The 11875-nt window shown below is 56.3% G+C and overlaps 1 protein-coding gene across 1 annotated transcript; it reads left to right on the top strand.

Moving 5' to 3' along the window:
- Positions 1–8319: 8319 nt before the first annotated feature.
- CORC01_12029 (uncharacterized protein) lies at positions 8320–10756 on the top strand (the record flags this gene model as incomplete). The annotated part of the gene is made up of 3 exons (XM_022623651.1): positions 8320–8364; positions 8498–8681; positions 8799–10756. 3 exons carry the CDS (start codon positions 8320–8322, stop codon positions 10754–10756), a joined length of 2187 nt encoding a protein of 728 aa, XP_022469863.1.
- Positions 10757–11875: the final 1119 nt, after the last annotated feature.

The raw sequence follows: 11875 nt of genomic DNA, 5'->3' as shown, positions 1-11875 counted from the left end.
AGGGCGGAATCATCAGATGTTGAAGGTGTGGCGGTGATGATGCGTTGCTGCTCGTGGTGGTGGTTAAGGGAATGGTGCACTGGTGGTCGTTGAGGCGAGGGTTGAGGCGAGGGAGGCGGATGTCGCGGTGGGAAACTTGGAGGAGGAGGAGGAGGAGGAGGCAAGGCAAGAAGATCAACCTAAGGCACATGGGGAAAGTGTAAGATTCCCGTCATTTAGACAATCTGGACAATCTGGACAGGTACCTCGACACAGTTGGGACGTTCCTGCCTTTGAGGCTAAGTTAGGTATTAAGGCAAGATTTGAGAAAGGAAGGGAGCGAGGCAGGGAGGAAGGAGCAAAAAGCCATCGTGCCTGGCCCTGCTTGACGTTCAATTCTACATCACCGAGGTACCTACCTACCTACCTTACCTTAAGTAAGGAAGGTACGGTACGCTAGGGTTGAGATACTATCGGCACAGGCAGCGCCTGTGGCGGCCGCTTAGGGCACATGGTCGCTGAAACTCGCCTGATGTCTGCTAAGAATCCGCTGGAAACAGACCGACAGCGGCCCTTGCCTTGCGCTATCTACCTTGGGGTCGGGTACTTTGCCTACCTTTGGGCATGAAGGGAAGACACGGACACCTATAACCTAATTCATCTTCCCTCTGGTAAGATAAAGTAAATAGAACGGAGCGAAAGGTACCTAGGTCAGGTAGGTAAGTAAGGTAGCTACTTGACCAGTACTGACGAGGCACCTGATCTTTGCGTGCCTGGATGCCTCACAAATGTATAGATACATGGGCAAGGCTCCCGTCCTGTCGGACCCGCCCTCTTGCAAGAAAATGGAAGGTACTGGGATACCTCAAAGTACCCTACCTTAGGTAATATAGGCCCGAGGACAGATGTTTGTTCCTCAGGCTCACCCATCCTCACCCATCCTCCCCCATCCTTCTCCTTCACACCCGCCGTCCTTCTTTTCCCGCATTTCCCGCATCCGCTACCTACCTTACCTTAGGTAGGTAGGTAGGTACCTTTGCCAGGTAAGGTACGTGGGTACCTAGCGAGATGGACGACGGACCGCATGAGACGACTCACCTCGTCAATCCAATCCTTAGCACCCAGGCACCTCACCACTTTACCATTGCATCTCGTCAGTCTCCAACACCTCACTACCTACCAACCCCCGCCATCACGGCCGTATCCCCCTTTAATTGTCATACTTCTACCATCTGCCGCCTTGCCTGCCACTAGCAGCCTGGGCGCCCCTCGACCTCGCCCAGAATCTCAGAGCAACAGCGGCCGAGAGCCAGAGATTGGCACGATTGGGTGCTTACCGCTCACCGGTGCACTTCGCCGTCTGTCTGCGAGATCTGCGGCAAGGGTTTTCCTTGTAATCCTCCTTTAGCCGTCGATCCAGCCTTCCCCAAACCCTCGAGGGTTCCAAAGGGGCAACCACGCAAACCCACGAGGGCTGAACCTATGCTCGGTGGCTCGTTATCAGAGATGGCGTATCCGCAGCTCCTCGTCCTCGTCCAACGAAACCTCCCCCAACCATCGGAGGCGTCATCCTCGACCTTGGGTGCTTGGCAACTCGGACGGTCACGGAGCCCTATCCGCCTCACTTGCGCTACTCTACCCACTACCGGTGTCACTTGTCGCCTTACTGTCACTCAAGTCCTCAGTCACCCTGGCCATGGCAGTCAACCCAGGGCCAGGGGCGGGGGGGGGGGCAAGGCACCAAGTCTTGTGAGGGTGTGATCTTAGCCATCCAGTTCGTTCGTCGCCGCCTACCGTCTATCCGTTCAACTCAACTTGAACAGTTGGGAGCTACGCACCATGTCATCTGTAGGAGCAACTCGCCAGGTCCGTTCCTGTCACACCAACCGCCGGTCGCCAGATGCGTGTGCAGTGTACCGGTATTCGTACACACATCGCTCCCTGAACCCCAGGACTGGGATGTCTTCCACCTTTGTGCTACTTGCCGTCAGTGATATGGCATGGATGATGGGGGACATGGCTGCACGCTGCTCGCTCCACTTCCGGAATGTCGCTCTAGAGATCTCGTCTGGCCGGCTGGGAACACAAACCCCTATAGACCCAAGCACCTGCGACAACCAAATGTATTGCAACTGCTGCGGGGCTCTTGTTGCTTCGGAGCGTACATACCTACACCGGCAGTATGGCATTCACTCGCGTCGCTTCCGAATGGAAACCGGTACTTGCTCGTACACCAACGTTTTTGAGAAGACAACATTTACATCATGGCCATGTTGGACCGGGTCTAGCAAAGACGCCGCGGCGGGAAGCCACCAGCCTTTCCAAAACCACCCACGTTGTTGAATATAAGACCGCAACCGTTCCCCGGCTATCGTCAACGTTGAGCAGCCATCCCACTGCCTGCCCACTGCGAGCATACCATCCGACACTAATGACGGCTACTGAAATCTCCATTCGTTGGAACCCAACCCGTTCTGATTCCATCACCGGCTGATATCGGTCGTCCGAGAACGCCCACCCCCCCTGCTTGCTGCCACTGACCCATCGCATTTCACTTTGTGGCATCGCCCACCTATCCCATCTCCCCTCGAGCTACGGCCCATCAATTGGAATTAGGTGCAGTCGTCTCAGACACGAGTCTCACGCTTGTTGCCTCTCCGACAACCACTAGAAACGAACCGACGGCGGCAAGTCCACCAAGCCAATCCACTACGCATCCCGTGAAGAAGGCTCGTCCAACGGGGAGGAGACTTGCGAACAGTAAGTCTGTGCCTGACATGACAGCGAGACACGGGCGCTACGGAAAGAAGTTGAGTTGACGTGCGGAGGCGGACAGACACAGATCCGCCTATTCCCGTACAAGACGCCGCCAATTCGGAGGCCACGCCAGGCCTTGCCAAATCCGTGAGTCTTGAACTCTCTTTTTAGGACCCCTCCACGTTCCCCCGGCTGAGCCAGGCATCTTTGCTTCCTCTGCCCTGCCCAAGCAATAAAATGATCGGCCACGGCGCCAACCCGTCCCGGTGTCTGGCGTCGAGGCCCCCTCGGGAGACTGCCACAATGCCTGCTGGAGGGAGTCCTGGAAATAACCACAATGGTGGCTCGCAGTCCGAGACGGTTTGCAACAAGACAGTTGCAGATTGGGATTCGGTCACCAGCTTTGAACCTCATTGGCGTCCACCGGCAGATTGGCCTCGGCATTGGAGCATTCTACATGATTTCCTCGGTGACGGCGCTCAGGTCCGGAACCCCCAACATTTCCCTCGCACGCCCACACGCGCGCGCGCACACACACACAAACACACTTGGCCCTTGTGGAGGCATATCGACCAGGGCGTTCAGCTGCGCTGGGGGGCCCTGCTCGGGCAGAAATGACGGGGATACGATCTCAATCAACTGCTCGGGTCTGCAAAGCCGCCAAGCTTTATTGGACCACCCGACAGGCGTCGCCGCCTGGCTTGCTTCCCGCCGTCGATCATCCCGTCTCTAGCCTCTAGCGTAGCAACTTGCTGCCTCCTGCTGGCTGCAAGGGGGTGTAGTGCAGCGGGCAAGGAGGGGAGCCCGAGTGTCTACGCACCACTGAAGGCAGCGAAACCCCGACTTGGCTCTGCGAGCACGCTTGGCTGGGCCATGGTCGAAGAAGATCGAGAAGCAAAGGGTCGAAGCAGTGATTGAGATGGCAGCAACCCCGGCTGCAACCTCTCTTGACACTCTGCCCAAGTGTCTATCGATTGGAAACCTTCCCGTAGACTTCTTCAGTGTCCACGAGTTTTCAACATATGTTCCCCTCAATGACCTGACCCGACAGTGCTATCTGCCACCGCTGAGGTTGCAGTCACGCTATTCTCCAGCGGGAGGATGAATCCACTGATCGCCCCCGGGGCCGAGTGCTTCACCTGCACTATTAGCAATTGGGCTGACCAATTAGTGGTGACAGGAAACATCGAGAAGGACGCAGCAAATGCCAGGGGCAGGGCAGGAAAGCTCCGAGATCAGCCCCCCGGCCGGTGAGGAGCGCAGAAATCCCACTGCGTCTTGTTGACGCTCGCGTGCAGGCAACAAGCAAAGGAAGAAGAGAGAGACAGCGAGAGACAGAGAGAGAAAGAGAGAGACTGTGTGTGTGTGTGTGTGTAACAGAAACGGCGCCTGCCTCACTTGACCTCCTTTCTTCACCACCATATCTGCTCTCCGTCGTCGGCAGACAGAGAGCACCATCACGCGTTATTGATCGACCCTCCGAAACCAAGAGGAAGAAAGGAATAAGCATATTCGGGGGGGGTAAAGCGGCCCTGGCTGGGTTTCTTCACTTGCCGAGTACCTCGCCCTTCGTCACGACTTTAACAAGACTTCCATTCGGGACAATTTGCGCCCACTCCACAGCGGCATCAGAGATCGTCATTTGGCAGATGCGCCCCGGAAGCCCGAGCAGCCGAAGCACACCGACGAGTAATTTGACCCCCAGCGACTTTTTTCAAGTCGAGGCGAAGCTGTACCTTGCTGGGCTCGAGATCTCCATACTGTAGTATCCGTAGATCTCCGTCGGCTTTCATCTCGGCCGCGGACGACACCGGCCCAACCCAACGCTCCCACACCCTGCTGTTGGTCATCGTACGCTCGACCGGCTCACATTGGATTTCAGCCTCCAGAGACCACGCTGATCGCACGCTACCCATAGAGGCGGCAGGCCAGATACTCAAAGACGATCGCGAGAGACATTAGGTCCAAGCCGGTACCTGGATCTCACTCGCAGTTTTGGATCAGATGTAAGTCTCATCTTCCATATCCAGGCTGTTGCACCCCTTCGTGCGGATCTCCCGATCTCCTCCATTTTCTCAGACCTGGTCTTCCACCGGCTCCCGTGCTTCCTGGTATCCATGTTTGCAAAATGTGCCCTCTTTCAGCTACGCTATCTCTGGCATGGGCTCGCCAACCTTGCTTTCATGCCCTTCACACACACACACACTCTCTCTCTCTCTCTCTCTCTCTCTCTCTCTCTCTCTCTCTCTCTCTCACTCATATCCTCCCCTCGTCTGTCGCCTGCCCCCTCACGTCCTCCATCCCATCCCCCATTCTCAAAAGGCACGAGCACACAGGGTTTGTATTGGACGACGGGACGATTTAGCCTAGGGTGTCCTTCCTGTACTTTCATACTTGTACATTGCCTGACAGGTCTTGTGCAAGGTTCTTGGGGGGGCGGACGGACGCATGCAAGGGTTCAGCCGGTCGGCAGTATCCAAGCCAGATCCAGTGACACTGGAGCGTGCCGCTTGTATCCCGATTGCACAGACTACCACCGCACCCCTCCATGCCGTTAGATGAGCCCCGGTCCATCCTAATCCTGGCCACATGCCACAGTCGGTCTACGGCCATTCCTCTCGTTCATCCCAACCCTCGCGCTCATTGGGTTTGCTACAGCTGTGCAAAGGAGCTATGGCCAATCAAATCACGCTAACCCATGGTTCGCAGACGTCGAGCATCTACATACAAGCTCCAGCTTCGGTTTATCGACACACGCCTCTTCGAGGCTCGTTGACGATACCCCCCTTCCTCAGTCTCTCTCACTCTCTCACTCACTCGTACACGCACACACACACACACACTCTCTCTCTCTCTCTGTGTGTGTGTCTGTCTCTCTCCCTTACTCTCTCGCTTTTTCTTTTCAGTCCCTCCGCCTGAACGCAGAATCGAGCTTAAGCTCTCCTCCCGTAATAAGCGCGCATCCTCAAAGTGGCAAGCGACGACGACGAGCAGTGGCCGCATCTCTCGCATTGATTTCCTACAAGACCTACTAATACGGAAGAACTGCACCAGAAATAGATGTGCCTGCGTGTCTGTGGTTGTGTCTATATCTACTTCTATACATCTTCTGTTGTACGTAAGGTACCTGGCAATACCCCGGTACCGCCTCTCCTGCGCGGTCGCTCATCACGGCCGATCTTGACGAGTGAGTACCCCCATAATTCCTTTTTCCTCTCCTCAATCTCAGTCTTTCTCTCTTTTTCTGCCCTCTTCTTATCCATCAAGGATCCAGGCCCCTCGTCCTGAGCTTCCTCATGTTTCCTGACATTTGTCATTCCCCTTCTTCTTCCTGCAACGGCCGTTTCTTTCTTTGCCTATTACGAACGGTCTCTCCCCTTCAGTCTCCCTGCATAAGAGACCTCTCCTTTGCTTCTCGCATTTGACACCGCAGCCCCGTGTCTTGCCTTTGGGATACAGACTGGCTAAGCTATCCGCGGTGTCCGAGTAACAACCCAGAGTGCCAGAGGAACTCATGAACATGGGTGACAGCCTTATTTCCTTGCCACACCCCCGAATCTTCTACCAAGCAAGTGTCTCCCCCAACTGCATACCAACTCTCGCCAGCTGAAGCGGTTCCTATACATCATCACCACCCACGACCACAGCCACTAAAAACACGCGCAACAACCATCCTCAATGAACGACTGACTACCCGCTCCCCCACCCTTTCTCTTCAGATGAATGAAACCTTGCAGCTCATAAGACAACTGGAACCTCCCATCCCAACGGCGGGCCATATCCCTGCCCAGCCTTGCCCGTCCTCTACATCACTACCTACCCACCTTCGGACTGCTTCCTGTACCCATACACCCCCCTCCCCCCTCCCCTCATCCCCACAAATGCCACCCGGCCTTGACTCCCTCCTTGCCCGCTTCTTCCTCCGCCAAAAGCTACCCGTAGGCCAGATTACTTGCACTGGCCAGGGAAGAACACAGAGCCCTCTTCCAAAAGAAACGACGAGGGGTGCTACTGTAAGGGAGGGTTGTCGGGATCCCCAAGACGGAGCTATTGGTGTGTGAGCTTTCTGTTAGTGCGGCAAGCAGACGAAAAGCAATATCCATCTTCCCAAGGTCCCTGTTCCCTCCCGTGTGGATCTGCCCGGCCGAACCTCTGTGTCGCCACAGACTCGTCGTCTTCCCTTCGACACTCATAACACACGCACTTGGCCTGCAGGGAGACGGAGGGCCTTGCTATCTCTTCATCAAACCTATGCGAGAAATGCAACACCACTGCCCCGTACCTCGTCAACATTCCTCATCTACCTCCTTCACCCCCGCAACAAAATCAGCGACAGAGTCTGACTTTCTGAGTCCCAGTCTCGTCTCTCCCTCTCACTCCCACTCTCTTCCTCTCGCTCTAGTTTCCCCATTTCTGAGCTCCCCTAACCAGTTCATGCCCCGTTGAGCATCTTCACACTCGATATTCGGGCGCTTCTGGCTTGTTAGACCTTGCCAACCTGCTGCATCTCACGCTGAAGAAGCGCACGAGTGCTGCGGGACCTTGGAACTTGTTTCTCTGAAAGCAAGCCTGTGTCTAATTCTCTTGTTCTCGCGAACAGGTTCGCCATCGGCCTACAGGACCAACGAAGGAGGCACGGTTCAGCTCCACCTCTTCAGCATCGTCAACAATTTGAGTCCGTTTGTCGACAATTTCTAGCCCTGATTGGACACGACACCGGCGAACACCCCGGCCTAGACGGTTGAGTACGTGATCCCTTCCTCTGCCTGCAAGCTGGTGCATAGGCACGAACTCCAGCAAGAAGCCGACATGTTACTTGCTGCACCTTGCCGTCCAGCCAGCGGTTCTTGCGAAGATGCATCAGCGATCCACCTTGAGAGCATTCTGGCTGACTTGCGTGCCAATGTACAGAACCAGCACGGCATCTTTTAGTCGGCAACCAACGCGTTGGAATTCTTGGGTCATCCCGAAACTTGATCTCAGATTTCGGTTTGCCGGCGCCTCGGCGACCAATGACAGGTGCATCGGTCTGAGTCCATTTCACGCGAAATCTGCTCTCAAAGAGTTGGGCTTGGTTTAAGATTGCCGCTCCTGGGTATCTTCTCAGCCTTCTTACTTTCTTCGTTTCTCCAACTTGCTTCGCTCTTCTTAACCTGGTATCATCACCCGGCCCGACCTCCACAGCTCCTCGATTCCAGTCGCGTCAAACCTCCACAATAATCAGAGCAGGCCGATCTTCTCAAATTCCTAGCGCCACCAGCCAGCTCGGAAACGCCATCCACATATCTGAGTACGGTGTCTCAAACCAATCCTGCCGGGAGAATCTCCTGAGACTTGACGGTCCTCTACTAGGAATCCTCCCTTTCCTCGCACTTATCCTTGGCCTGTTCAATAACACTCGCCCGGACTCTAATCACAGCAATCTCAAGACATATCTCTCGCTTTCTCCCTTTGTCGCTCGACGGTCCCACAAGGCCATAGTCTCTTCCTGTCGTTGCAACGCTGCTCCCGAAACAGTGGTTTGCATTTCCCCGACACCAGACCACGCATCCTTTCCCAAGTGCACCCTCTTCTACAGCTTGAATGTCTGCTGCGAAGTTTGAGTGTGCTTCCTACAAGCATTTCGAGGTGAGTCAAAACTTTCCATCTCACCGTGGAACTGAGCCATCCCCGTGACGCTGTTGGTAGCATCACTGGACAGCGCCCCAGGTCATTTTGCGGAGTGCATTAAGGCTGACGAGGTATGCCTCACCGAGAACAGCCCGACTTCCATCCGCAAAGGCCAATAATCATCGGCGAGGAAGGCCTTGACTCGCCAGAAACGGTGACTCTCAAGTACGAAGAGGCAGTCGCAAGGGCCAACGGAGACCTTCGGGGCGATTCCCCGCCGGGCGGTCTCCTCCCCATGTCCCATTACGGGAAACAGCAGCCAGGCCCGATCCACGGTACGTTTGCTTGGTTTCGTCGAGCTTGGGAGACTTTTTGTGATCTATCTAGTTACGATGAGAGGCTTTAGGCGATGCATTTGGAGTGGAGTAGCTGACAGAACATGATTTGGGCAGGGTACGATTCATCCCGTGGGTATCAGGATGCCGGATATCAGCAATATGGAGCGCAGACCTATTCTGCGCAGCACGGCGGTGCAGGACAGCTCACTGCAGCCCAGATGAATCAGGAGGCCTTCGCGGCTAACAGCGCGGTGGGCTCGTACATGCCCGTCGGCGTAGGTCCATCGGTGGTATCATGCCAACCAAATTCTGGCATGGCCGGGGCCAAAGTTCAAGTCAAGATTTCGTCCCCATACGATCTCCTCAGCGTAGCGCCGTTCTTCTCCCTCATTTTCGGCGCGAACAAGGTGTCCGCACATACCATCAAAGACCCCCAGGATAGCAACGGTTACATGCTTACTGTCTCGGCTGAGGCACCGCCATTTGTGGTCACCGGCTGTGCCAACGAAAACGTGCCAATTTTGCTCCTGATCGAACTTGAGAACGGCGAGGAAATCAGAACGACAGCGGGCCAGTTTGTATATCACGAAGCAGGCCCAGGTGCTAGCTCAGACGACATCACGAGGAAGGTGTCCAAGTCACCTGAGCAGCAACATCAGTCCCCCAGGTCAGCAAGCACTCAGCTGGGCAACGAAGCCAATACAAATACGTACGACTTTGCAACAGCTCCGCAACAACCTGCCCAGTCTCCTTATGGAAACTCATTCTCGCAAGACAACAACAACAACATGCTCAGTGCTTACCGGACCAACTCCTTCGCGGAGCAGCATTACACCCGGGCGGTGCCGCCGTCGTTGCGGCCGCCGATGGCTGGATGGCAAGCATACGGGCGAACGCCCGGACCTCCCATTACGCACACGCAGATCTCCCGTCCCAGCTTGACCCCGCTGCCCATGCCGTCTGCCACAACGCCTCAGCTCGTTCGGACAAGCTCCATCCCAAGCTCTCCTGGAGGAGGACAGCAATCTGGGTACAACCATTGGGGTTCCTACTCAAACAAGGCTCAGCTGAAGATCGTTGGCAAGCTCGATACCATGGCTGTGGACTGGTCTCCCGAGGAATGGTCGAACCGAAGACGCATCGTCATGTTCAGTAAGAAGCAGACCGGATCGACTCTCACGGCGACCTTTCGACCCGTCAACGTCAACGAGAGACCACCCAACAGCATCTGCATAAGCTGCATCTGGTGGGCGGAGAAGAACGAGTGCTATGTTACATCTGTGGACACCATCTATCTATTGGAGCAGTTGGTCGTTGCTCCCGCCAGATTCACTGTCGAGGAGAAGAACCGCATCCGTCGCAACCTCGAGGGCTTTCGGCCTCTGACAGTCAGCAAAGCCAAAGCCGACTCGGAAGAGTTTTTCAAAATCATCATGGGATTCCCGAACCCGAAGCCGAGAAACATTGAAAAGGACGTCAAGGTTTTCCCATGGAAGATCTTGGAGTCAGCCCTGAAGAAGATTATTGGCAAATACAGCGCCAGCCCCTCGTCGACTCTTCCAGCCTCGCACCTCTTGACACCCACACCGGTCAACGCGTATCCTCCGCCGCTCCCGACGCCGCCGGCCCCGACTGTCGCATCAGACCATGTCAGTGCCTATGGTGTTCCATCACAGGTCCACCACCACGAGGGGTTGACCTCACCGAGGTCGATCACTGGCAGCACCCACAGCTGGCCGGCGTATTCGACGGGACCACCACGCAACCTCTCTCCCGCCCTCACCGCAGTGTCTCCGCGCCAATCTGGGCTGCGTCTCGCCGCACCTCTACCAGCTGTTACCAGCTATGATAGTCGCTCGATGACGACGCACTCATATGGCGGGGGACTTCAGACACCGCTAGGAAACCAGCATACGCCGCCATCAGCCCCTGGACGCTGGGATCCTACGATACCAGCCATGCATGCACCGACTACCTATGCTGAGCAGTATCAGTCTATGACTGCGCACCATACTCCCAGTCACCAAGTATACGGTGGTGGCGGATACGGGGACGGGGCGCAACGGGCATGAAGCCGTGAGGCCCCTAGGTGGGAGTGAGGGTGCATGGCTGTGGGCCAGGTGAGCGACGACAACAAGGCCAAAGAGGCAATGTGCTTCGCGTCTGGTGAGGCGCAAGCGTGATATCCCGGAAGCAAGGCTTGCCAGCAAGTGATGGAGTGAGTCACTACTTTCGCCAGGGGTACGGCTGGGATCGGAGACACAGGGCCGCCCCGTGAAGGAAACACGGGGACAAGAGCAGGGCTGGACAAAGAAAAGGGCAACATCAACAACAGGTGCCGGGGAGGAAGTCGTACGTCGTTGACTTGATTGGGGAGGGCCAGAATGCAACTTTGGACGGGCTGCAAGAGGGACAAGGAAGGGTGGTGTAGGGGTCCACGGGCTTATTCTCCCCGGTCACACTCCCTCGTCTTAACCATTGGTGTGGATGGGTGGAGAACCCGAGGTGCTGTCAGCTGCTGTGGCGCAGACCAATGGACGCTTCCGAAGTCGAATCCACTCTTCCCGATTTAGATGGAGCCGGCGAATCACCTCTGCCCCGCTCAGCGACCGGCACTGTCTGCTCCACCTTCCGGCATCCACTTGGGTTTACGAGCCACTTTCTCCGACGCACCATCCTCAAGGACCTTAACCCCCCCCCCCCCCGGGGGGGGGCGCGCGCTCTCGCCCCCCCCGCGCTCGCGCCGGCACCTCCCGCTACACCTTCCGCACGCCCCTCGGGCTTACGCGCCCCCTTCCCCCCACCCCCCACCCCACGGACCTTCACCCCCCCCCCCCCCGTCCACCCCCCTGTCTGCCGTCTCAACTGGGAGCCCGTCTCTCCATCATCTAGAGGCGGGGGGGAGCCTTCGATGCTGCCCTCTTTTCAACAACCTCAGTATGGATGAACCCCTCCTTTAACCTGCACCGTATTGCCATGACGGGCAAACAGCTGGGGCGGGCGGCGCCCAACTTACCCTTCTGGCCACCCTTCGTCTTTCATCCATGACAGGACCATTTGAGACGGCCTATCAACACCGAGTCTGCCCGCCTGCACTTCGATAACGGATTCGAGCCTCGACCATCAAAAACGCCGACCATTGGCTGGTTCCTCTGTGCATGATGGGTTGGGGGTGTATCTGGTGATCGTCT

This window comes from Colletotrichum orchidophilum (genome assembly GCF_001831195.1).
Source record: "Colletotrichum orchidophilum strain IMI 309357 chromosome Unknown Scaffold_140.1, whole genome shotgun sequence".
NCBI classification, from domain to species: Eukaryota; Fungi; Ascomycota; class Sordariomycetes; order Glomerellales; family Glomerellaceae; genus Colletotrichum; species Colletotrichum orchidophilum.
This window is presented reverse-complemented; position numbering and strand designations above follow the sequence as displayed.